Source organism: Rhinolophus sinicus, linkage group LG02 (assembly GCF_036562045.2).
Source record: "Rhinolophus sinicus isolate RSC01 linkage group LG02, ASM3656204v1, whole genome shotgun sequence".
Taxonomy (NCBI): Eukaryota; Metazoa; Chordata; class Mammalia; order Chiroptera; family Rhinolophidae; genus Rhinolophus; species Rhinolophus sinicus.
The window spans coordinates 2911094-2936941 of NC_133752.1; the positions used below are offsets into that span (position 1 = coordinate 2911094).

The 25848-nt window shown below is 52.4% G+C and overlaps 1 protein-coding gene across 6 annotated transcripts in view; it reads left to right on the forward strand.

Annotated features, from left to right (window-relative positions):
• The window catches only part of AFAP1 (actin filament associated protein 1), a 126101-nt gene extending 100253 nt beyond the window's left edge, over window positions 1-25848 (forward strand). For 3 of the 6 annotated variants that reach the window (XM_074320792.1, XM_074320794.1, XM_074320799.1), the window contains 7 exons: window positions 2746-2863; window positions 6706-6972; window positions 8828-8942; window positions 12911-13075; window positions 14675-14865; window positions 18394-18555; window positions 21132-25848. In XM_074320792.1, coding sequence (XP_074176893.1) covers window positions 2746-2863; window positions 6706-6972; window positions 8828-8942; window positions 12911-13075; window positions 14675-14865; window positions 18394-18555; window positions 21132-21158 — 1045 coding nt within the window. In that variant the 3' untranslated portion in view covers window positions 21159-25848. Of the gene's footprint in view, window positions 1-2745; window positions 2864-6705; window positions 6973-8827; window positions 8943-12910; window positions 13076-14674; window positions 14866-17053; window positions 18239-18393; window positions 18556-21131 lie in introns of those variants that run through there. The other 3 variants (XM_074320803.1, XM_074320807.1, XR_012492384.1) reach the window with 2 other exon arrangements.

Genomic DNA, 25848 nt, shown 5'->3' on the forward strand with positions numbered 1-25848 from the left:
TGGATCCGAATGAAGGAAGAGCAGGGAATAGACAAACTGATAGGAAGCTGCTATCTCGAGTCACCTGACCTGAATTCCTGGGAGATTATGTAAAAATGTATTTCCATCACACAGGGATGAACCTTGAGGACATTATGCTCAGTGAAATCAGCCAGTCACAAGAAGATAAATACTATATGATTCCACTTCTGTGAGGCACTAGAGGAGGCAGATTCATAGCTCAGAAAGTAGAATGGAGGCTGCCAGGGGCTGGGGGTGGGGAGTTAGTGTTTCGTGGGGTCCGAGCTGCAGTTTGGGAAGATAAAGTTCTAAATGGATGGCGGAGATGGTGGCACAACAGCGTGAGGGCACCTAGTGCCGCTGAACTGTGCATTTACAGTGGTTATGAGAGTGAGTTTTATGTGTGTCTGAATGACAATATACAAATATCTCCTATGAGTGACTGACTTATGATTTGGGTTTAACAAGTGGCATGCGGTCTCTTATTTCTGCTTTTCCGTTTGGCTGAGAGTCCTGTTGTGGAAAGAGCACTAAGCAGAAGAGAGGGACCTAGTCTTGGCCCCACTCACTGTAGGTCCCGGACACGGGTTTGGGGCGCACGTCCCTCTCTGTAGGTGAGGGGTAGACTAGATGTGGCTAAGGTCCCTTCCCACCAGGGATGTCCTGTGTGTCGGTGACGTCTCGCTCTTCTGACCCTGAGTCAGAAGCATCCTGCTGGTGTCTCTTCCATGCAGGTAGCTTCGGTCCTGCCCACTCGTGGTCCCCACTCCTTCCTGGCCTCTGTGTGGCAGTGTGAATGCCAGGCATACGGCTGGCCGGGAGCTGGGGGCACAAAGCAGTCGCTGCTGTGAGGAGCTCCGTGTCCGTGGGGGCGAGAGACACATAACATGCTCGTAGGAGCGACCAGTGGTGGGCGCTGGGCATAGGAAGGAGTGGCCACGCGGGGTTTTCCTTCATTCCATGACTGCCTCTCGCTAACAAAACATGTACATGGTCTTACCCCAAAATACCCTCAGGTGAGACATTCAAGTTAGAAAACCTTAAATACATATTTATAAACAAATAAAAAATCTCCTGTTATTACAGAACTCTTAAATGTTTAAATTTTTCTTTTCTTCTATTTTTTCTTTTCCTATGTACTTTTAAATAGAGAATAATCGTATACATTTTTTATAAGACAAGAGCACGAGTAGTTCTTTTGTAAATGCATGCTCTTGAGGCGGGTGTGGACGTGCATAGCGGCCTTCCGCCAGCAGAGGGCAGTAGCTGCGCCCAGAAAGCCGCTGCCTGGGCCGCCGACCGACGGCCGTGGGAGACTAATCCTTAAACCCGTTTCCTCTCGCTCCCTTCTCAGTCAGAAATCAGTTTAGCTTTGTTGCAAGACCTCTGACGAGTGAGAGAGGCAGTTTTCACTGTCCCTGGTACCGCCCTCACTTTTTTTTGTTTACTCTCTTTTTTATTCTCTTAGTTACCGTAGAAAGGTAAGATCCCATGAAGAAATAAAATTTGGGGAAAAAAATGATTAAAAAAAAAATTCCAGACTAGTGTAGTTCACCCAGTTGGGAGAAGCTTCTTTCTTCCCTGAGCGTTCAGTTTTTTACGTACAACACGCCTAAATTCCCGAGTGAACCACTCAGGCTTTCATTCCCTCGGCACGTATTTGTTGGGCGCCTTTTGTGGGCCAGCCATCGTCCCAAACACTGAGCTGACCTAGGGCAGCGAGCAGAACTGACCGGGCCCGTTCTCCTGCAGCCGGTGTTCTGGTGGGGAAAACAGGTGGGGAGTGCGTGATGATGTGCCCAGTGGTGAATGTAACAGGAAGAACCAAAGGGTAGGGGTGCTGAGGTGGGAGGGGCGCTCAGCGAGGGCCTCAGTGAAGTAACGTTCCCACAGAGGCTGAAACAAGTGAGGGGCTCTGTGAGGAGCTAGCCCCCAGGCAGGCAGAGGGGGCAAGGCCTGTGGTGACAGAGCCACAGGGAGCCTGGCTGGGGGCGATCTGGGGATGGGCCGCAGAGACTGGCCCCCACGGCCTCGCAGGCCACAGCGGTGCTTTGGATGTTCTCCGAGCCACTTCAGAGGTCCCCGGAGGTTTCGAGCAGAGGGGTGACGTGTCTGGCTTGCCTCCTGAGGGGTCACACTGTCCACCGTCAGGGCTCTCTGACGTTCAGGGAGTGGAAGGTGGAAGGAAAGGTGAGCTGTCCTGAGGTGATGCTAAACGAACACTGAGAACTCGAGAAATGCTGTGAAATAAACACTCTAAAGAGCGTAGGGGCCCACAAACTTCCCCAGAAAAGGCTACGCAGTAAATATTTCAGTTTTGCAGCCTGTGTGCTCTCTGACCTTGATAATAGGGTCACGAAAGAGGCATATTGAAAGCAGCCACAGACAGTGCGTAAACGAAGGGTCAAGGCTGTGTTCCAATAAAACTTTATTTACAAAAACAGGCAGTGGGCAGGGGTGGTCCCTGCTTAGACTGCTGAGAATGAAAACGGTTGCTGTTTATTGAATGCCAGTTATGCGCCAGGCATTGCTTTATGTATCCAGCCTGCGTTGTCGCCAGGCCTTATCAGCATCCTGCCCGGTGGTGGTGTCCTACCTTATAGGTGGGGAGTGTGGCCCTAAGTACCAGCTACTGGTACTTCCTCTTGACCCCCACAGCCTCGGACGCAGCCCTGAGCATCGGGTTAGAACTCATGTAAGATTTGTCAGCTGACTGGAGTGTTTTATTCATGTCCTGTCTTTCAGCTTCATGAACAGGCGAGTCGTATCTACAAACCCGTATCTCGGGGGTGCCTCCAACGGCTACGCCCACCCCAGCGGGACAGCACTGCATTACGACGACGTCCCCTGTATAAACGGCTCGGTGAGTGTGCCACGCTCCCAGAGGGAATGGCGGCTTGTTAGAGGGCAAGAGTGTCTGAAAGTCTCTGTCATTTAGTGCCCCTGCTTTCAGTCCACATGAGATGAGGCTTTTTCATGCGGTGAGGAAGATAAAAACCCATCCCATCTCTCCTGTGCTTTCTTTTGAGCAGCTGTTCATCGCAATCTGCATTTGAACAAGTATGGGATTTGACACCACTAGACAGTTTCTCATTCAATATCACTGTCATTAATTAAAGATTTTGGCACGTCCCCAAATTTTGACTAAAGGGAAACACAGCATCTATACCTCAGATGGATCAAAATGTAACACGGTGTGAGTTATCAATGCATCGCTGTCTCCCTGTGTGAGAAAAACGCTGAGTGATCACCCTCAGAAAGCAAGTGTTGCCGTGGGGTGTTGCCCACACTCCAAACTCAAGACACCCTCCTTCAGAGGACACTTAAGGGTACACTTGGAGAACTGGGAAGCCTGCCGCCACCTTGTGCTGGGCGTATACCCACTTAGAAACTGTGCAGCTTCTGGTATTCACAGGGCCTCCAGGGTGTGTGTTTGGCCTTCGGAGTTTTGATTTGTTCTCAGTTTGTGTCTTAGGTATAAATTAGCGGGACTCATCAGTAAACGTTTGTTTCACGATGTCCCCACATTCCTCAGTCACGGCCATTCATTGAGCGTCTTCTCTGGGTCCGTCGTCCGGGTAATTAGAGGTCAGGCCTTCAGAGTCCACAGTCGTGGGAAAGGCTCACGAAAACCGTCCTATCACTTGTCCCCCAGTTCTGGGTAGGTTTGAATTGGCCTCTCTGTGTTAGGATGTTTCAAAGGTGGACATAGAGTGTGTTCACTGTGAGTTTTTAAGCTTTGGAGGTATTTTGGATTTTTTTCTACTGTTTTGCTTCCCCATTCTATTCTTAGTATTTTGATGGATGTCACCGCTCAGCTCCCTGTTACCCATCATCATAAAATTCACACCTGCCCAGGCAGGAACCAGGAGACCATTGCCTTCCTGAGGGCAGGGACTCCTAGAGCTCAGAATTGTAAGCAAACTGGAAGTCAGGGTACGTGCCATGGGCCTTCTCCGTCAGACCCCCTCCCGCCATCGGGCCTGCCTGCGTGTGTGTGGGGGAGCGGGGGGCAGACTGTCCACGGCTCTTTGACTCTCACAGGGATGTCTGTGCATCACAGCCTTCCCCCTTCCCTCCTCCCCTTCCTCCTGTCCTCTCTCCCTCCTCCCTGCCCTCCTTACTCCCCCTCCTTCCTTATTTTCCGAGGCTCCTAGTGTCCAGACTCTCTGCTAGGGACTGGAACAAAATGGATAAGGTACAGCCTTAAGCGGCCTCCCAGTCTAGTGGGAGAGAAAAGAGGTGGTGGGAGGAGAGCTGAGGCACCTGCAGGCACCTGTTCAAGTGCAGGTGAAGGCCGGTCAGGTTCATGGTTGGCATGGGCCTCAGGGTGTGAGCAGAGCCTCTGTGACAGTCCAGCCTGGCTGCAGAGTCCATCCAACAGAGTCCTGCCTGAGTCTGGGGTGGTCAAGGGCAGGGAGGGGCGACGCGTCCTGTCCCACCACAAGGAAGCATTAGGGCGTCAGTCTCCTTGCCCGCCATTCCCACCACCATCTTTGCCATGGGGCCTCCAGAGTTTGAGGGCCTCCTGGTGCCCAGTGCACCACAGCCCTGCACCCCTGTGGAGAGGCTCGTGTGAGCCCACCCACTTAGGAAAAGCCCCACGGTGACCCGTACAAGCAGGGGTCTGTCGGGGCGCTGTGCCTATGCCAGTCACTGCACCATTTTCAAGGTGGCCCTGGCTCTCCTGGTCCCCGTTTGCTCTGTGCAGCCACCCGCTCCTTATGACCGAGCAGCCTCAGCCCTGAGTTTGCCCCGCTGTCGTCCAGACAACGGTCAGCTTCCGGAAAACTGACACCCAAACCTATCTTGGAATCTCCCTCCCAGAGACCCTTTCACATCCTCAGAGGGTTTCCTCATGAAAGTAGGAGGCTGAGCTTCGGGTTTGGAGGACCAGGGGCTACCCAGATACTCGGCTAGTGCCGCTGTCCCAGCCCGCTCTGATCGTTGTGTGGGTGCCGGCCATGCCCGGGTCACTCACAGCTGGATCTTTTGGAACTCGAAACGTGCTGTTCCCAGAGGGCTGCGTTTGGGAATTGTGTCCCGTGGGTGTACTGCGGCCGGGCATTCTGGTGTCTAGGACATAGTGTCGCGTGCACAGCTTCGGGGCCCCTGGCTGGTGAAGGCCTTGGAGGCGCAGACCTTCCTCACACCACTTTCCCACATGCTGGACCCTGCCACCAGGCCACCAGTCTCTCGTTAGGAGGGCTTCATTGCTCTGTTCCGTGAAGTTCAGCCTTCTGACCCCAAACCTGACATATTAGCAGCGTTTCAAGTTCACTGACCTTACCCATTCAGTGCCCCCCGCCGAGGCCCAAAGCAAGATGAAAGTGAGTCTCAAAAGGATCTTCTGACCCGCACACGTGCAAGCACACACACACTTTTGATCTAGAAACTTCTATGCAGTTTCTGAGTCTTCCATGTGATTTAATCCCCTGGTATTTTAGGAAAATGATAGTCTCGTCTGGACCATTTTAACCCTGGACAAATATATGCTCAGTTGTCATTATGAAACTCTCACATCCAAGTTTATCTGCATGTTCCGTTATTTTTAGATTGTAGTTGGGTCCCCAGCATCACAAAAACAGACACACTGAAGTGACTGCAAAGAAAGAAGAACACTCCTACTATGAAATCTTAAAGCTTTTTCTATTTTTATAGTAAAAGCCTGTAATTACAGTCTTGCAGAAAGAAGCTCTGCAAGAAGGATATAAAAATAGGGGAAAATTAGCATAATATATGAGTTAATTTTTTTTTTTTTTTGTAAACGCAAAGCAATTTATAGAGACCTTAAAACTTAAAAGGATCTGGTTGCGGTTGTTAGTTTGGGGTTTTTAATGTGTAATTTAATGTCTGTGTCCTAACGTGGCTTGTGGCTATTTTAGTCCTTTATAAGGAGGTTTTCCGCTAAAATAATGCCAGTATATCAATTATACTTGGAGACATCCTATTTTCTGTGATGACCTCATTTCTTTCTTTTTACAGACTGTGTTCTGGTTACGGCACCTTAATCAGCCCTAACCAAGCCCGGGCTGCAGTGCAGGCTGACACCCCCACAACGCCAGTCAGCGGTGCTGCAGGCGTGGACGGCTCACGGGCCCAAGGCCCACGCAGCGTCCTGTGCCGTGTGCCCTTAGCACCGCTGCTCAGGCCAGCTCGCCTCCGCCAGCCCTGTGACCATTGTGCCTCAGTTTCCTCCTACTTCATAGGATCCCCCTGAGAATTACAGGGTTCGAGATTTGGAAAGCCTTTAAAACAATTGTCTAGACCATATGATTACTGTACAACAAGACGCAGCGCTTCGGGGGGCTCTCGCCATGGTTGCTCGGTCCCTGGGTGCCCTGTCTGGCTTCCCTTCTACCACGTTGCTTTGTTTTCTGGATCAGGACTTCCATCCGAAATCTGGTCCTTTAAAGAAAGAAATGTCAAGTCACTTCTTTTTCCTGCTTTAAAAAACAGACCAAAAACTTCATAAGCCTGTGATTCTGGGATGACTTCAGGAAGAAAGAAAATTTTCCTGAAGTCCCCAAAAGCAGAAGAGTTCTTCTGAATCAGTTCACCTATAGTGCTTGTGTGTCCGTGTTTTATTGATAACAGCTGGGGGTATGTGCACATGTTTGGGGGTGCTAATAACGTCTCACTGTGCTAAAATCTGCTGTGCTTTCTGTGGCCGAGACACTAACGACAAAGCTGTGTGTGTTACAGTGGGAACCCGAAGATGGCTTTCCTGCTTCCTGTAGCGGAGGCCTGGGAGAAGAGGTGCTTTATGATAACGCAGTCCTGTACGATAACTTGCCGTCTCCGAAAATCTTTGCGCGCCACCCGCCTGCTGACAGGAAGGCTTCTAGGCTGTCTACTGACAAACTGTCCTGTAACCATTACAAACACCCCACCTCCTGCGGCCTCCCTTCCGCTCAGTCTGTCACTAACACCTCTTCTGTGGGGAGGGCGTCTCTCGGGCTCGGCTCCCAGGTACAGCATCGCATTCTGTCATGTTCTAGAATCCTCTTTCAGTCAGGGTTCTCCTACAAAGTTTTGCAATGATACCAACTTGTAGTAAGGGAAACCCATCAAGGGTAAAGCATAATTTATTTCTCCCCAGCTAGAAAGTAATTTGCAAGTGCAATCAACGTTTGGCCACCCAGGCACTGATGAAATATTTCTAACTGGTTCATGGTTAAAGCACCATATTTCTTCACCTACATCTGGCTCTCTTTCCATTCTTGGAAAACTCCCCAGTGAATTTTATGAATTATGTCATCTAAAGGCAAAGATTCTAAAAAGGACAGGGACAGTGAGACTTTTCAGAAGATTCTTGAGCTGCAAGTTTTTTTAATGTGTCCATTACATGTCAGGGAGGAACGGTGGACTCCAGGTAGTAACTGCTTTTTGATCTTCAACGTTAAATAGGATTGTTCAGAGTACTGTGGTATTTTTCCATAATGAGTATAAAAGTGTGCTCCCTACAATCAAGCAATAAGGATTATGGATTGTCATTGACTCACTGAATGATATACTTATCATTCAACCTTGATATTGAACTGTTGCTTGTCCCACACGTCACATTTATGGCAAGCTGTAACATGTCAGTGTAAATACTGATTTGTGTTTTCACGCATTTTCAACCTAAGAATTTTTTTATACGTTGAATAGAGATCTATACGTCATATGTAAGAATGCTCTACACACACAAAGCAGACGGACACATTTTAGATTTTTTTCTTTTCCCTCTGTTTTTGCGGTAATCTTGAAAAAAAAAAAGATGAATGCCCAGAAGACCCTAGAATTTCAGATCATGGTGGCATATAGCAACTTTTCCCAACCGATTGGTTTCACCAGAATCCCATGGAAAGTTTTGTTTGTTTTTTATTTTTAATGACAGTTGTTCAGATCCCAGCTCTGGAAAGTCTCTTGGGTGAGTGTGAGGGGCCCAGACCCATGTGTGGTCAGGCGTGGGAGCCATTGGCCTCTAGTGTTTTTGAGTCCTTATGTCGAAAGTCTGGTAGTTTGCTGAGCAAACGGAGGCTCCGAAAGTGTCAGTGTCTCGCTCAGCAGCTCCTAGGTGCTGGAGCCAGAATTTGAATCTAGGCTCTAATGACTCCCGAACATGGGCCCATGGCAGGAGGAGGTGGAGTGATGGAAAAGCATAACCTAGACTTAGCCTTTACCCTCCAGCTGAAAGCATCACACAGCTAAGGCGCACGCCCGCACTTGAGCAAAATGCAGCATTTGTTGGCCTGCAGCAATCCAAGAAGTAGGGGTACTATTGGATTTTTTTAAAAACCTGTGGTTGGTCAAAATTTAGTTCAAACTGTTTCTAGGTCGTGAGTCTTGCTTCCTCAGACACTGTCAATGAGTCAAAAGTAGTTATTGATCCCATTAGGGCGCCAGGCAGCTTAGAAGCGCTAGAAGCAGGATGTGGTTGCACAGTCATGCTGCTCCCAGAAAGAGCGTTCCAGAAAAGAAACGCTGTTTGTCAGAAACAGACTTAAGCAATCTCAGCCCAGTCACTTAGTACCCCGGTACCCGACTGCCTGTGCCGGTGTCCAGACCAGCAGTAGTGATCTCCCAGCAGAAGCACATACTTTTTACTGCATTCCAGCTGAGGACATCCGAGAGTCCCTCCATACTGGAACCTCTTAGCCAGTCGGGGGAGATCCCAGCAGTCCAGTGCTTGGGAACCATATCGGTTTTCTACGACCCTCATGTTTTTCTGTCTGTGCTACATGCTACTTAGCGTCAGAGACTGAAACGATTTACTGCAAAAAAAAAAAAAAAGCTTTTTTGATCGTTTGTTTTTAATTTTCTCATATATTTATTTCAACAGTTGAAGGGTAAAAAGCCCCCAGTAGCGTCCAGTGGAGTTACAGGAAAAGGGAAGGCTCTGAGCAGTCAGCAGAAGAAAGCGGATTCGGCAGCTGGCGTGAAGCGCACACCTTCAAGTAAGGTTATCCCTGGTGTCGTGTTCTAGTAGTAGCTGCAGGTTGCAGAGTTGGGCTGGATGAGCCATCTTCCCATCTCCCCACTCGGGGAGACAGTGCCGGGTTTGGGGGGTCAGTGGGCTTGATGGGACTGTGGCAGCGTCATCCTCATTTGCTGGGTGGGAGAATGGTGACAATTCTTCCCCCAGCCTTTATGACAGTTGTATAGGAAAGGAAAAGCAGAGCTGGTTTGTTAACTGTAGAAGTGGTGAAACACATTTAAGTGTGAGGCAGCGGTACCGTGTTTCCCTGAAAATAAGACCTGGCCGGACCATCACCTCTAATGCGTCTTTTGGAGCAAAAATTAATATAAAATCCCGGTCTTACTTTACTAGAAGACCCGGTCTTATTTTACTATAAGACTGGGTCTATATAATATAATATAATATAATATAATATAATATAATATAATATAATATAATACCTGGTCTTATATTAATTTTTGCTCCAAAAGACTCATTAGAGCTGATGGTCTGGCTAGGTCTCATTTTCAGAGAAACAGGGTAGGTGCAGGCTGCAGTGCAGCTGCAAGGGCCCTGGACTTGGGGCCCAGGGACCTCGGTTTATGTCCCTGATCTGTTGGGGACTTAGTGACTTCAGTCGAGTCACATACACACTCTAAACTCAGCTTCCATGTGTTAGCTGTACACGAGTGGCTACTGTGATTTATTTCTATGGTGAAGTGACCCAGGTAATAACGGACTCCAGAGCACTAGAGAAATACGGAGTTAGGCAGGATCCTGGTCCCGCAGTGCCGGGCCGTCGCCTGTCCTCCTGCCTCATTCTCAGAGGCACCTCTTAAGGGTAGGTGTTGTCATCCACCCTGCTGTGTACACGTGGAAATGGCCTCTGAGGGATTCTGTGGCTTCCCCAGGGCTCACAGCGGGGGGATAACAACCAGAGTGAGCACCAGGTTTTACCCGAAGCTGGCAGGGGACAACCGAGCAGAGGAGCAACGACCCAAGGGGACTCGGTACCCTCCCTTTTCTACAGGTGGATAAAGCTGGACAACACTGTTATCAGGCATAATGGTGTTTCTTCAGCCTGGTGATGCCGGGCGCCTCTTCACTCGGCAGCCAGGTGCCATGTACCCACGTAAGGTGCTCGGCTTGTTGGTGGGCTGCGAAGATAAGACAGAGGAGGTGCTTGGGTCTGGCAGAGAATCACACAGCAGGCACGCAGAGGGGCCCGCGAAGCACGGGCGCGTACGAGGCTCAGCAGCTCCCGTGGTCGGGGCTGGCAGGGAAGGGTTCCAGGCAGGGAGATGCGAGTCGGGCCTGTGAGTGTGACAGGGCCGCTGTGACGTTGTGTCTCTGCTTTGTGCCTCTGGCTCTGTAACTGGAGGAGCAGTGTGCGCGTGAATGAACGAGCATGAGCAGCTGCTTCCAGTTAGTGCCCTCTGACCACCCGACACTAGCTGACCTCCGAGTGCACCAAGATGTAGTGTCACGGGCAGAGTACACGGGGGTGGGGAGGCTGGCTTTGTGCTTGGCCCTACACGTGGACCAGCCTCAGCAGGAGAGGCTGCTTCTGCCCCAAGGAAAGCAGTCTGTTCTTCACGTAAACTTGTCTCTGCGGTGGTTCTCCTCAAACGCACGTTTCAGGCAGGCAGGTCAGGAGCCAGTTGGGCCAAATCCTTGTTTATCATTATTTGTGTAATGTGCTGACTTATCGGGACCTTATCTCTTTGGCGACCTCATTTCCTAATGCAGTCGGGTGTGCTTATATTCACTTAAAATGTTAGGGTCGTTCACGTGGGGCGAGGGATAACTTGTGCTTTCTGTGCGAGGCCCAGTGCCACGCCATTCTGTGAGTACCTGGGCTGATTTTGTTCCCTAGATGATTTATTCATTCCTTTATTTTATGAGACCTTCTGGTGAGAATTTTTATTAACTGTGGTGACATCTAATGGTGACAACAGAGAAATAATTGCATCTGTGTTTTTGCTGAATTCAGCTAGTTACATTGCAGACTGGATGGGGTTTATTGCATGGGGACCAGACGATGGGGAAATGTATAGGTTACTACATAGCGGTTTGTCGGGGGAGCGTTGTAGCTCAGAAATAAGTGCCTAGAGTTTCGATGTTGCCCTTTGCAGAGCGTCCTGACCCTGAGCCAGAGAGCGGTACTTTGGTTTCAGCTGGGTGGTTTGGGCAGCTCAGGCTGTGGTCCCTTTCTACGGTCTGTGTGCGTGTTGTGTTTCTTAGGAAGGGAAAGATGAGTGGGGAGTGGTGACTTCCGGCTGCCCGCATCAGTGCAGTGTTTTGTTGCGGTCCCTGTGGTTTGCGTTGCAGGAGTTGATGCGTTCGGCAGTTGGGAGCAGTGCTGGAAGCGGCTCCCACTGCCTCTGTGCACTGGGCACTGGGGCCTGTGTTCTCACTGACTGTGATTGGCGCTGCCGGGGCGTGGCCACCACCTCCCAGGTGTCAGATGCTTCTGTGAGATGGTTTTTGGGTAATACATCGAATTCTTTAAAACCTACAAGGTAGGTCTTACCACGTGTGCTTTACAGCGGGGGGAGCAGAGGCTCGGGGAAAGCAGCTGCCTGCCTGGCCCACTGCCTTCATCATTAACTGGTACGCCACCCCCTACCCCTGCTAACGTTGTTTCTAGTTGAGAGCAGTCAGACGTGCAGATAAGTAATCGGGGTGCATTGTGGAATATGGAGAGGCTGTGTGTGTGAGGGCTGGGGGACCTCTGAGCTGCAGTCAGGTCTGAGTGGTTACCCGTCGGAAGCAGTGGGGGACGCTGGAAGCTTCAAGAATGGTGGCCCTGGGTCAGTCTTGGCCTTATTGCAGTGTATTTTCACAGAAGCCGTTTCTAAATTACTGTTATCAAAGGCCAGCATACTTAGAGGAAAAGCGCACAGGTGCAGGATTCTAATGTCATGTGCAGCAGTGATGTGACATTGGCCAGATCCCGCCGGTATCCCTAAGACGGGGTTCTTCTTCATTCACTCCCTCATTTTATTTAATGAGCATTTACGAGTGCTCATTTTATGTTTGTTCTGAGTGCTTTATAAATAGTAACTTAATCCTCTTAACAACCCTATGAGTTATCCCCATTTCACAGATGAGCAACTGAGGCACAGAGAGATTAAGTACCTTGTTCAAGGTCATGCAGCGACAGGTGACAAGCTGGGATTCAAACCTAGACAGTCGGGTGCAGACCCACCCTCTGTTGCCTCTTCATTATCTCATTTGTTCATCCGTTCACCAACCGGTACTTATCACATGCTCAGTCCTCCCAGGTACCGTCTCAGAGCGGCAGATGTAGCTGCCACCAAGTCAGCAGAACAAGCAGATGGCGGAGTCGCAGGGTCAGATGTGACGGTGTCATGCACATGTTTTGAAAAATACGGACAACTACACAAATTCCGAGATGCCTGGATATTGATAACCTCCTTTCTCTTCAGGGTGTAGAATGTTCACTGTCCACCTGAGGTGCTTGCCTGCAAGGGAAGAGAATCAAAGGAATTTCCTAGCATTTTATTTTTGTTGTTTCAATTGAAGAGCTTAACATGCTCCCCCGCCCCTTTATTTTAAAGCTTTTATTTATTTAAGTGTGTTTTTCCAGGACCCATCAGCTCCAAATCAAGTAGTTGTTTCAGTCTAGTTGTGGAGGGCGCAGCTCGCACTGGCCCATGTGGGGATCGAACTGGCAACCCTGTTGTTAGGAGCACCGGGCTCTAACCAACTGTAACCGGCTGCCACTGCTATTTTCATTTTTAAAATTTGTTTCAAAGAGTCTGGGATCATTTGAACTATTTTGTTTAGTTCAAACTGGTCCTGTTCTTTCTCTTATTGAATCAGTGGAAAGCACTAGCTTTGAGTTCCTTTTGCCGAGCTGGCTGATTGAGTCAGCTTTGTGAGTCCCCTAATACCTTCTTGGTTAAACCTGACTTTCCACTGCTGCTTTGTTTCCGTAAGATGCTGATCAGTACAAGTACGGCAAGAACCGGGTGGAAGCAGACGCCAAGCGGCTGCAGACCAAGGAAGAGGAGCTGCTGAGAAGGAAGGAAGGCCTGCGGAACAGGCTGGCCCAGCTCCGGAAAGAGAGGCGAGACCTGCGGGCCGCCATTGAAGTGAACGCCGGTATGAGACGCCCACTCGTGTCAGAGTCTAGATTGCCTCTGCTCTGCCCGCAGGGCCTGTAGCTCAGCTGGCTCTCGTCTTAGTAAGACCCCCTCATTCGTGCAGTGCTTCTTGGAGTCGGGAAGCGTTGCTGGTGAGCGCAAGGCAGGTGCCAAGGTGACGGAATGACGGACAGGCAGCGGTCCAGGCCTGGCCCTGCTCCTGCCCGCTGAGGCTGGCAGGTGCCGGGGAGCTGTCCCGGCCTCCAGGGCGGACGGCCTGGAGCCTGCGCACTGTGTGTGCTGAGGCAGTTGGGTTTCTCAGCAGGAAGACGGCCCACAGGGCAGGTCACGTTCAGAAGCCCACGTTGAGGTCTCTGGATGGTGGAAAGAGCCCTCCATTCCCTGAGAAGGGACTGCTGAGAGCAGGCAGTGTCTGAGGTCTTGGAAGGGAGGACGGGAGGAGGCCAGGCCAGTGGCAAGAAGCCCCGGAGAGGCGCTGAGCGTCCGGCAGGCAGTCACAGGGAAGCGAGTGAGGTGCTGTCTGCATCCGGCTTATTCTCGCCGGCAGAAGCGAGGTGTGCGGTTCCTGGCCCTGGGGAAGTACATGCGCCGTGGCTCCAGATTGTTCTGACCCCGGGGCAGAACCGACTCTAGATTTCCATGCTGGGAGCTCGGAGTGGGAGCAGGGCAGGCGGGCCGGTGTGGAGGACGGGACAGTCTGGAGGGGAAATGCCTCCTCTCAGGTGGTCACCGTGCAGGGACGAGCTGGCACGCAGGCGCACGGAATTCGAGCCTTTTCTGACTTTGTGCCGAAAGGAGTTTTAGGAAAGGAAGTGCTGTTGGAGTTTGAAGAATGGGAGGCAGCTGTTGGCTGAGCGGGTCAGAGCTGACGTGTGGGAGGAGGCGGGAGGGGGCACGTGGCACAGGCCTCCGGGGCAGGCAGAGTAAGCCAGGGAGTTGTCCAGGTGTAGCATAGTGAAGATGCAGAGAGATTCCAGCAGCTTTTGGCCTCGAAAACTGAGAAGGTCACGTGCCACGAGCACGAGACCAGGGCCATGGGCACCAGTTGGTCATTGCCTTGGAATCATTTTTCTTGTCTGTCCAATGGGTACGACACCTGCCTTCCTGTGCCACTGGAACCATGTCAAATAAAATAAATAGAGCAGGTGAGCTTGAGGAAACGTGTGTCGTGTTCTGTGGAGGGGCAGGCTGTGTTGTATGTTGACCACAGGGGCAGAGCAGGTGACTCATGAGGACGTGGTAGAAGGATTAGGACAGGAAAATACTCAGACTTTCCAAGTCAGGGACGCCTTTGGAAGCCATGCAGTTTAATTCCACATTTTAAAATGAGTGTATTGAGGCACAGGGCCAGAACTGGAATTGTGAGAATCAAGGTCTCCTGCTTCCGGGTCCATATTCTCCCAGCAGCAGCCAAGGCAATTGGTGAGAAAATGACTTGGCTCCTTTAAAGAACAGTTGAGTTTCGTAGGGAGGACTCAAGTCAGGGGATCTCAACCCCCGAAATCTCACAGAGCCCCCCATGGGGGCACCAAGCATCTGCCCGCTGGTACTATGACCCTTTGTCTGGTTGGCGCCACACTGTTTCTCTGGGTTTCAGGCAGGAAGACCCAGCTGATCCTGGAGGAGAAGTTAAAGACGCTGGAGGACGAGTGTAAGCAGAAGGAGACAGAGCGTGTCAACTTGGAGCTTGAGCTGACGGAGGTCAAGGAGAGCCTGAGGAAAGCCCTGGCTGGCGGGATCACCCTGGGGCTGGCCATCGAGCCCCGGTCAGGGACCTCGAGTCCACAGGTAACGTCTGCCAGCCCCCGAAGCGGCTGCGCGGTCGCGGGCGTCCGGGGAAATGCCCCCGTGACTTTCTGAAGGAGCCACTGGTCGTCCCCTAGCCTCAGCACGGCAGATACACCACGCGCGTCACCTTCAGACACTTCCTCAACTGTGTGCTAAGTTCACTGACACTAAGTGTTCTTAATGCTTTCTCCAAGCTTTTAAAAAGGTGGTGGAGACACCGAGCCTGTTTTCTTCCCCGTTACAAAATCTGATTGTAATAGGTACAGTCCGGTTTGTCCCTTTTGAATCATGTCCTAATTTGATGCCACTTCATGAGGTACAAACTTGAATTCAGTGTAGCTGATTCTTATAAAATGTCTAGCATGTCCTTAAATTGTGCCGGGCACGGGGGAACTGGCAACGAATGAAGCAGTCTGTATCCTCTTCGATTCGAATAGAACAAATGGAAATCATTTGTCACACGAGAATTACCACCTTAATGATAATCATCTACTGCTCGCTCATTTGTCTTTTCCGCATGAGTATTCCGTGGACTCCTTTCCACCCGGTGAGTCGGGCATTACTGCTTCCATTTTACAATGAGGAATGGAGGCCCAGAGAAGGAAAGTGAACGCGCCCGAGAGCAGACAGCTAACACGGGGCAGGCCTGAACCCAGCTCCTTCCTTCTCAGCTGAGGGCCACCACCACCACCCCACGTCCCCTTCCCGAGGGCTCGCTTCCAGTCCTTTCCAAACTGGCAAACTGCCCCTCCCCACAGCACTGGGGCGGCTCCGTGGGGAAGATAAGATATATGGATTCATGATGTGTGGCACCCCTCACCACTGCCCACCAGCCCCGCCATGTCCCCTGGTTCACCTCATTCGCCCACTCTCCACAGAAACCATCTCAAAACTTCTCCCTTCTCCTCCAAACCCTGTTTTCTGGTCCCTTCCAGTGAGCCTCCCCCACACACTTGCGGAGATGCCTCCCCCTCTTGCCAGAGCTCTTCTAGCAGCACGGCAGGCGCTCCCATCACCAAAACCACGACACCCACCGTGGGCCACTTCTTTCAGCCACAGCTGAGTGGAGTGTTTGGGAAGTGGCTCTGGGATCACACAGGCCAGCATTTGAGGTGACTCAACCTCTCTAGGCTGCGGTTTTCACCTGTAAAATGCGGGCAGTAGTATTCCCTACGGCCGGGATCGTGTATGGTAGCTCTTGGCACCATGCCTCGCCAGAGAAAGTGTTTGCCCATCCATTCCGATATGTGTTAACTCATTCATTCATTCATCCCACAACTTATGGGCAGATATGTGCCCTGCTTCCTCTGGGTGCCAGGAGCTGCGCTAGGGGCTCAGCAGTGAACTTGATAGATGAGCATCGCTGTGTTCACAGCTTATATTCTAGTGAGGGGAGACAGCCCAGTAAGATATTTATGTCAGATGTTGATAAGTGCTATGGAGAGGACAGCAGGGAACGCGGTGCTCTTAGAGCCCAAGGCCTGAGGGCGACGCAGACTTCTAAGTGTTCCACGTCATCGGGGCCGAGGGCACAGGGAGGCCAGTTGTAACTGGAAGTGGTGGTAAGGCTGTGAGCCCTGCCCGACATGGGGCAGGGGTCTTTTCTCAACACTCACTGACTTCTGGGCCCCTGGTGACCCTTGTCAGAGGCGGGCTGGAGGCAGGGTAGCATGTGGCCCCTGTGGCCCTCTTGACCTCCCTGGAGTGTGGGCTGAGGAACTGCTGGCATTGCCACCTTTGGGTCCCCTTAGAGGGGATGTGCTACGCCCCAGACCCCAACCTCTGACTGCAGGCGCTGTCTGACCTTCTCTCCTGTATCTTCAGCTCTTCCCCCCCTCCCCGCCCCTGCTTCCTCCAAAGCATTTCTAGATTCTCTAGTTTGTTCCACCTTAAAAGAAGGATTCTGCCTTGGCCCCACATTCCTCTCCAGTTACCGTCCTGTGGCCCACACCTTCTCTTTCCTATTAAACTGGAAATAGTGGTCTGTACTCAGGGTGTCCAGCTCAGCCGGCTCACTTCACTCGCTGTGGCTCGGCTCCTCCCCGAACCTGCTTTCATCAAGGTGACCTCCAGAACTAGCAACTTTCTGTGTGTGCGGTGACCCCACATTTCCTGGGTGTTTCCCTGACTCTCAAGAGTCTCGCTCTTGGCCCCCTTTTGTCCGCTCTTTCCTCTTTGGCCCAGATAGTCAGGTGCGTCCTTCTGAAGCTGTAGGACCTGCGTTGGAGCTCGCACTCAGACCACGGGCTTGCCGCTTTCTCTCTTTTGAGGACCTCTGCCTGGACTTGGGTTGCCATCCTGTGCCCGGCGTCGCAGCTCTGCATCTTTTCTGCCCAGACCATGTCCTCGGACTAGCAGCTTGTTAGAGGGACGCGTCCCAGAGGAGTGGCACATGCTGTCGAGCCGGTCCCAGGGAGAGACGGTGTTAATGTCTCCATCCCCCATGCCCTCTCGGCCAAAGCTGCCTTTTCAAAGCATTTCCAAGTAACCCGGACATGGGCAAAGCTGGCTGCTTGGGGCCCATGGTCAGCAGCCCCACGGGGGTTCTAAACGACGTTCTAATGGCACATGAAGCACTGTTCTCCCAAAGCAATGTGCCGTGTGACCTGGCCAGGGGTGGTCCGTGTCACATCACACAGGAACAACAGCAGGTGTTTTCCTCGGAGCCCTGATGCGGGTATTGCTGTGGCTTGCCCCGGAAGACCCTCCTGGAAGGACCAAGGCTGGGGGTCTGGGCCCCGGAAAGGACATGCTGTTCACTTCAGGCTTCCAGAAAACGTCTTCCTTGGTCGTGTGCTCACTGTGCTGTGAGCTGGCAGGACCCTCCGTGGTGATCAGCGCTAGGGTCGCTTCAGTGAGCTGAAGCTGCAGCGGCGCTTCCAGGAGCTCATGGCCCAGGCTGCCACTGGTCGAGGTCCCCGCGTTTCTGCGGCCTGGGTGCCACAGGTGGCTGTGGACATAAGTCATCTTGGAAATCAGAAAGCACTGTGCACAGGGACACGTTGGAGGCTGCGTGATGGGGCTGGAGGGGCCGCATTGAATGCGGGGACGTGGCCTGCAGCCCGCCTTCCCCACCTCCCGTCAGCAGCCTCACTCGGTCTTTCTGTCTGTAAAATGGACGTGTGAAAGTCGCACTTAGTTATATTTATAGGTACAGTAGCACCTCGGTTTTCAAACGTCTCCATTGACGAACATTTTATTTTACGAATGCCATAAACCCGGAAGTAAATGCTTCGGTTTTTGAACACGCCTCTGAAGTCAAACGTCACGTGGCTTCCGCTGAGTGCGAGATCCTGAGGCCTCGCTGTCGGCTGTTTTCCAACGTTTCAGAACTCGAACAGTCTTCCGGGACGGATTATGTTCGAAAACCGAGGTACCGCTGTATATGTATATATATGGTGGTCCTTGTTATTGTTATTTTTGCCTATTTCCAAAACCCATTGTTGTCTTTAAAGTAAACCATTTCCTGCTGGGACGTAGTGATGCTTGGAAAGCACAGCTCACACCTGGTCTTGTCTCTGTGTTAAGTCTCCAGTCTTCAGGCACCGGACTCTGGAGAACTCGCCCATGTCCAGCTGTGAGACCAGTGATGCCGAGGGCCCACTTCCTGTGAACAGCGCGGCCGTCCTAAAGAAGAGCCAGCCAGCCGGCAGCTCCCCCTGCCGGGGGCACGTGCTTCGGAAAGCCAAGGTCAGTGCCCTCACCCCTCGTGCTGGCAGGGTATACCAGAATTGATGGGGGGGCGCAGACTGATGGGGGCGCAGGCTGATGGGGGCGCAGGCTGATGGGGGCACAGGCAGATGGGGCTGCAGTCTGATGGGGGACACTAGCTGATGGGGGGCTGCTGATTGACGGGGGCACAGACGGGTGAGGGCGCAGGCTGATGGTGGGGGCACAGGCACACCGCAGGCACTTCAGCTACAGGCTCTTGCGGGGGGGACGAAGGGGTTCTACACCCTCCGTTAGATGCCATTTCTGAATGTCTTCCAACTCCTTCCAACAGTCAGACTCGCCTTCGGGCATCCTTTTCAAAGGCACAAAGGACTAGAATCTTCCCAAAGGCATTTACCATCTGGTGTCAGGAAAGCCAGCGGCTCTGCTCTGTCTCAGGAGCAGGCAGGACTCCTGGCTTCTCCTGATGTGGTTTCTCACTGGGGCGTAGAGCCTGGGGGGCTGACCTGGAACTCTGTCCAGGCCCCGTTTTCTCCAGCCCCCCACCCTCAGCCTTATCCATCAGTCGTCGAGGGCAGTGGGGACTCTTAGGTCCGTCCTACAGTGTCTTCCAGTCTCTGGTGCGATCAGCCACTAACACTTTTTGATGCTAAGCTTACAACTCTCTGAAAAATCTAAAAACTGTTTATAGTTTGTCAAAGCAGTATAGTTTATCTTGATAGCAGTAACTGAAAGTGTGTCATATGGAAAAATCATCCTTGGTACAATGGCATTAATTCATCCAGATGAATTTAATTTGTTCTGACAAATGTGGAGGCCAGACATCCTCCCTTCACTGCCTCTGGGGCCTCCAATTGCTGTCATGGCTTTTGTTCTCTGGCAGCTTGGGAGCCCATTCCAAATTGGCTAGAAATATGTTATTTTCTGCAAGGTGGGTCTGGTGTTAGATAAGAAAGCGAATGTTAACCACTGGCTACACTTGATGTGTTCACGGGAGGGTCCCTGGTGACCCACCCGCTCGAGAATTGGTCCTTCACAGCAGATGTGTTGGACTGAAGACTGTGGGTTGGTCAATTTAGGGAAAAGAAGGATTGTTGGGCGTCATTCTGTGACTTCCCTCAGCATTCATCAAGTGTTCTTGGTTTGTAACTGTTGTGCTCATTTACAGGGGACTGTGTTTTTACTGAGAGATTTAGAACTGAGCTGCCCAATAAAATCCCCTAATGATTTGCAGATGAGAACTGCAGTACAAGTATTTCAGTTATTCGGTTCTTTACTGTCACAGAAACCAGACTTACAGCTATGCAAGTGAAGCCTCCGAAGGGCTGCCCTTACTGGCTCTGCCCACCCCATCCAGAGGCCCGGGCACTCCGGCTCCTGCCGCTTTGTCACGACCGGCCCACACTCACAGGGGGACATGCAGACAACGCGGAGGAAGTAGCCAGGAGGAGTCTTGCTAAAAGAATGGGATTGGGCGGGGTCGGGGGGGACCAGATTCCTGAAAACAGTGACAAGGGACCATGGCTGCAGGAAGGGGTGGCAGTGTGGCCTTTTGACTCGGGGGCTGTGGCCGTGCGTTCAGAGCTGCGCATGGGAGCCATTTCCACAGGCATCGGCGCTGGGCTGCCCCACAGATTGCACCAGCCATTGACATGCCCTGCCTTTCTGAACCGCACTGCCAGGGCCTCCGGGCTGGGCAGTGTCCCTGGAGCTCTCCATCTGGTGCTCTGCTTGGTGGCGGTGTTACCGTTGCTGAACGTGGGCAGTGAGCACTGGCGGTGTCTGCAGGTGGCAGTCGTGTCCTCGCTGAGACCGGCAGTGCCATAGCTTGGTGAGCTGGGCAGAGACTGCCAGTTAGTGCTGGTCTCGTGCTCGTCCTCCCAGCGTCCTCCCAGCATCTCTATTGACAGCGGCCCACGTGGTTGTCCCAGGGGGACTGGGAAACAGCATATGCTCTGGGAAACAGCTGCCTCTGCTCTCACGTGCCGGCGACGCCGAGGAAGCAGCCAGGAGTCTCGCCCACAGCCTCCCCACATGAGTGGGACAGGGCAGGGGTTTCCTGGACCTAGACGGCCTGTCCTCGCTGCAGAGCCAGGTGCTGAGTGCTCGCAGGTGGTTATGTAGCTCTGTTTTGGTTTCTGCCAGTGTGCTACTAACGTGTTGTTAACCATTCACTGCACTTGAACTTTTGATTCTAGAAAAGGTGAGACATTCTTGATTTTATACGGTATGTGAAGGTGTGCAGTGCGCTCCTGGCCCAGTTAGGAGCGCCCGGGACACACCGTGGGAGTCGGGCGTCTGCATCAGAGCAGCACGACTGACGCACCGAGGGGGGAGGGAAGGCCCTGCTCGGGGAGCAGGCCGTGTAGCGTGGACTTCCACACACGGTTTCTCCTTGGGTCTTCGGGCACTTCCGAGTCCTGGTCAGGACTCCCGCTGCTCTGACTTTGGGGCCGTGGGGTGACTGTGGTTATTCTAGGAAGCTGCCATCCAGCCCCCCGCCCACACCCTCCCGGCCACAGATACGACTGGGGTGTCTCGTGGCCCCTTGCCGCTTGGCTCTGTCCAACTCTTGTTCTCACTTCCCTTGTCAGGAATGGGAGCTGAAGAACGGGACATAGAGGCGATGTGGGAGCGCTCCAGCGCCAGCAGGCGTCGCCGCCCGGATGCCACCCACAGGAAGCTGTGCCCACGTGGCCCCCGCGTGCGGCAGGATACGGGGTTTGTGACTGAGCTCCGAGGCCCGTCCCCAGACCCGGCTCATGTGTATTCTTTCTACTGTATAATGGTGTCCTTTAAAGAAATTTACCTGTACCACTTTGGTTTCCAACTTCATTTGTTAAAAACAAAAAGGGATGAAAGGTATTGTAAAAGAATCCTGTGGCAGATGGAGACATTGCATCTTTTCACCCAGCAAAACGACGGCTTGAACCAGTGTCAGCCCAACCCCAGACTGAAGGTGAACGGGGCTGTGGGCCCCGAGTCCTCGACGTGGCCTTTCCAGCAAGTGTCACCAGCGCCCGTGGGCACCGGGGCTGCCTTGCCTGTCTGCCAGGGGCGCCTGGACACGCATGGCATGACCCCTACTGTGTCTGTGTCCCCTCCCACACACCTGTCCCCTTGTCCCTTGAGGTAAAGGCCTGAGGAATTGTGCTGTGACACATTTTTTACCTTTTAATGTTTTTTTTCCTGGACAGATGCTTTTATCACCTGGACAAGAAAAGCTGCCATTCTTTTTAAATTTTCAAAAAATGTTCTCTTTTGATCGTGTGCTGCACTTAGCAGTAAGGGGTTTTCAGAGATTCGTATCATGATGTATTAATTATTTGTACTGCTTCAGAAAGGCGGCAAGGGTGTCTGATACTCCACTGATGTGCGGCCTCCCCTTTTCAATGTCCCAGCGTCTCTCCCACTGCGGAGCTGGCGGGCGGTCCTCACCTGCACAGCCTCAGGGTCACGGTTAGACTTCCCTTCACAGGACGCTTACTGGTGGCGTGGGTCCATCCTGTGCAAAGGGAGCAGGTTCTGGAAGTCGTACAGTTCTAGAACCTTAGCGTCACAGAGCACGAGAAGGACCGAGAGGGGAGAGAGAGAGAGAGAGAGAGAGCGAGCTCCTAGTCCCCTCCACACCCCCTGCTCCAGTTTGCAGATTGCAGCCCTGCACGCGTCTGTGGACTTGGGTGCGATCCTCCTCTCCAGACACGAGGGCTGTGTTGGCCTCCTCGTCGCTTTTCCTGTTTGCCTCCTGTGTGGTCTTTCTGGGGGTAACCAGGCCTAAGGCATAAAGGGGACAGAGAGATCTAGCTTCTACCCCGTGGGTCTCAGAACCACACTTCTGTGTCTCCAGGGACGCTCTCAGGAGTTGTTACGAAGGTGCAGACAATGATAAGGAACTCAGAGGCAGGCAGCCCTCCGCGGACCGATGCGTGGCAGCAGGGCACGCGTGGAGGGCTCTTGCTACCAAAACGTGGAGCCGGGGTGAGGCATGCCTGTCCTGCCCCATTGGGAAGGCGGTCCTACCCAGGCACCCTGCCCTCTCAGCACATCCCGGGGTCACCGCCCCTCCCGCAGGCGCTGTGGGCAGGGCTGTTTCGTGCCAGGGCCGTCCGTGTGCGGGGCCGTATGATTTTACTGGCTAGGCCAGTGAACCAGTCTCTGGTGCAGAAGGAAGTTTTCCAACAAGAATCGGAAGCTGTTTAACTGGAGTCCACCTGAAACTTGAATTTATTGCAAAGCCCTGTGCCAGGAGTATTTGTGGTTCCTGGGCTGTCACCTGGCCCTGTCACCGACGCCCACGGCTTAGCAGGCTGAAGCACAGCCCATCAACCAACGTGGGCACGGCTGACCCCAGCAGATCCAAGCAGGAAGCTGGAGGAAGCCCCAAAGCCTCAGGCCCTCTTCCCGCCAGTGCTGGGCGGGGCCCTCTTCTCCCCTTGGCCCTCAGTCCACTGCGCCGGTGCAGCTCCTTTTCTGTGAAGGGAAAGGACGTGCCCCCAGCTCTCTGCTGCCTGCGGGGCCAGCACCGCTCCCCCACTGAAGTCTCGCGGGCGGGTCTTTCTGCTGGCAGCCAACTCTGCCCTGAGGACTGCCAGCTTTCCACTGTTCTTAGGAAGGGAGACCCTGGCAGCCTGCGTTCTCGACCTCAGCCGGCGGAGGTGGGCGGCCCTGAGGCGGCGGGTGTACCACCAGCGGGGCAGCCTCCGCGGGCCGCCGCCAAGGACGCAGCCGGTCAGGTCAGGTCAGGCCCGGATGCGGACTCTGGTCTGCAGACTCCTGGCTACATGTTTTGTTTCTCAAGCCCTAGGTCTTAAATCACTTTCAGAACCATCAGCCTTTTAAAGAGGATGGTGAACTTAAATCCCATTGGGTTCCACGGAGCCATTTAAAATGGGCCCTGTGAGGGCGAGGCTGCTGATAGCGTATGTTCCCCTCCATGTTTTTAGATTTGATTGGAAAGTTAGTTTAAAGCACTTGCTTCAAAATAAGTTATTTATTTGTATATGTTCAATATAGTTTTTAATTTATATCTGTATATATTAGACACACCTGAGACATCTTGTCAGGAATCTGACAGTGACCTCGTTGTATCACTCTCCCAAATTGGGCCCCGGGGGTGGCCCTGCGACACGGATGGAGCCGGTAGGTGGGTGAGAGCCTGACCCAGTCCCTCACTGCTGGGGCGCAGATCACGCTCCACAGGGAGAAGTCAGATTCCCTTAGAAATGTCCCCCGTTCCCGTAACACTCATGTTCCCAGAGTGCTGGCCAGACCAGGACAGGATCCTGACCAAAAGTGGGAAGAACGTGGTGCCACACGGGGTGCAGGGCTGGCATACGCTGCCCCGGGTTCCCCCCGTTCGGACCCGAAGCCACGCTCTCAGCCTCAGGGTCTGCTTCCGGCTCCCTTTTGGTAAGGTGCCATCAGTGTGCGAGGTCCCCTCCACTTTTATATTTTTATACTGTTTTGAGCTCCCTCGCCAACCTTTTGCACAAAAACAGTGATGGGGAAGGGCTCTGTATGTCACCACTGCCGTGGACATGCCTGAAGCATTCGCTCCCCCTCTGCCCGGAGTCTGCAGTGGGGTCCATCTGTGAGGGCACACACGCCAGCAGGCCTCGTCCGGCCTCAGGATGGTTCCACCACCCGCCGGGGGACCAGAGTGGGGCTGGGGAATGTCTGGGCCCAGGTGCTGGACTCAGCGTCCAGAGGGCAAGGCCTCGCACGCGGATCCTCCCACGGTCTCCTGTTGGGAGGCCTGGTGACGTTAGGCCATAGGGCAAGGGCAGTCTTGTCCCCTGTAGGTGCACTCGAGCTGGTCAGGCCTGGCTTTCACCTCGTCCACTTGTCCGGAGCTGTTTCTAGCTGTTCTGAAAACCCCAAGCCACTCGGATGGGTTGGAGGTTGCCATCTCTTGCAAAGTCTGTTTCTTAATATGTGTCCTAGGCCCTGAAGGCCACCCCAGGGAGCTGCAGGCTCACTTTCGTCGTGGCGACAGTTTGAACTTCTGTGCAGGTTTCCAAGGGGACAGCTGTGAGGCTGCGGGTGGGCCTGGGGACTGTGGGCGAGGCTCATGCCACACCTCTTTCCAGAAGGGAGTGTTCGCTGTCAGGAGCTGTGGGGGGGGCGGGGCACGTAAATGCTGCCACAGACCCAGCTCACAGGCACTGCTCTCTGTTTATTCACCAAGTCGCATGACGGGAACTTCCTGAGGATGGGCAGCTGGTTGGGCTCACTCAGGCCCACTCTGTCACCAGAGAAGCTGGCGGTGTCACCTCTGTGCCTGGCGCAGCGGGCAGGGGGCTGACCGCCATCCAGCCAGGGCTGGTGCTTATATATCGCCTCTTCCAGGAGCACAGCGGCCGGAAGTCTAGGCAGGTCCTTCCCCTTTATATAAAGGCCACAGCGACACTGAAATGTTAAACTATTGCCTTCCTCCTTTTTTCTAAAATAATTTTTAATGGGGAAAATAATTTCTAATCATGGTATAGTTTTAAAGAGGGCAATTATTACTATTTGTTCCTGTTAGTGCTGCCTCATTATCCCCATGACGGGCTAGCTTGATACTGTGAAGTAAACTAAAATTTTCATGCCATACACACACACAGCACCGCGCCACAGCGAAAGCAGGACAGCTCGTCCCTGGGCAGCTGTTGGCTTCATTCGGATGCATCCTCTTGCCCGTCTCTTGTAGAGTATTTCCAGTTACCTTCCTCCCGAAAAGCTCACCTTGATGGTGTACAAGTGTGACCAGGTGGCTCTGTTTGACACCATGGGAGATATTTTCAAAATGGGATCGTCAGCTCATAATTCTTGGGGACCAAAGGTGTTTTTTATAATCTTTGTATTTGATTTTCTGATGAGAAGGGATGTTTAAATTTTAACATCAACTTTTAAATTACAGGTCTTCATCATTAAGTGACTGTGCTATACATTGTAATATGTTTTCATAGTAAGAATGTAATTATTTCCTTATTGTATTTTTAAAAAACTAAAGTCATATTTAAAATTCTCTTTGAAAGAAGCAGGCAGGAAACAGGAAAGATTTTTTTTTAACTAAATATGTTGGCAGTGCCCGTTTTAAATGACTGTAAATATGTTTTCATATGTGTTTCTCAATGTATTTAATTCATAAAGTGAAAAGTTTTATCAGAAATGGACATACCAGTGTTCCATCCATTTGCCCCATTTTGTAGTTGCCTCACTTGAATTTCTTTACTAGGGATTTTTCTACTGTTTTACACGGTGTAGCCCAGACCGGCGCCCTGCGGCGTGACTCATTTGTGTATTATTAATAAAACTCTTCCAACCAGG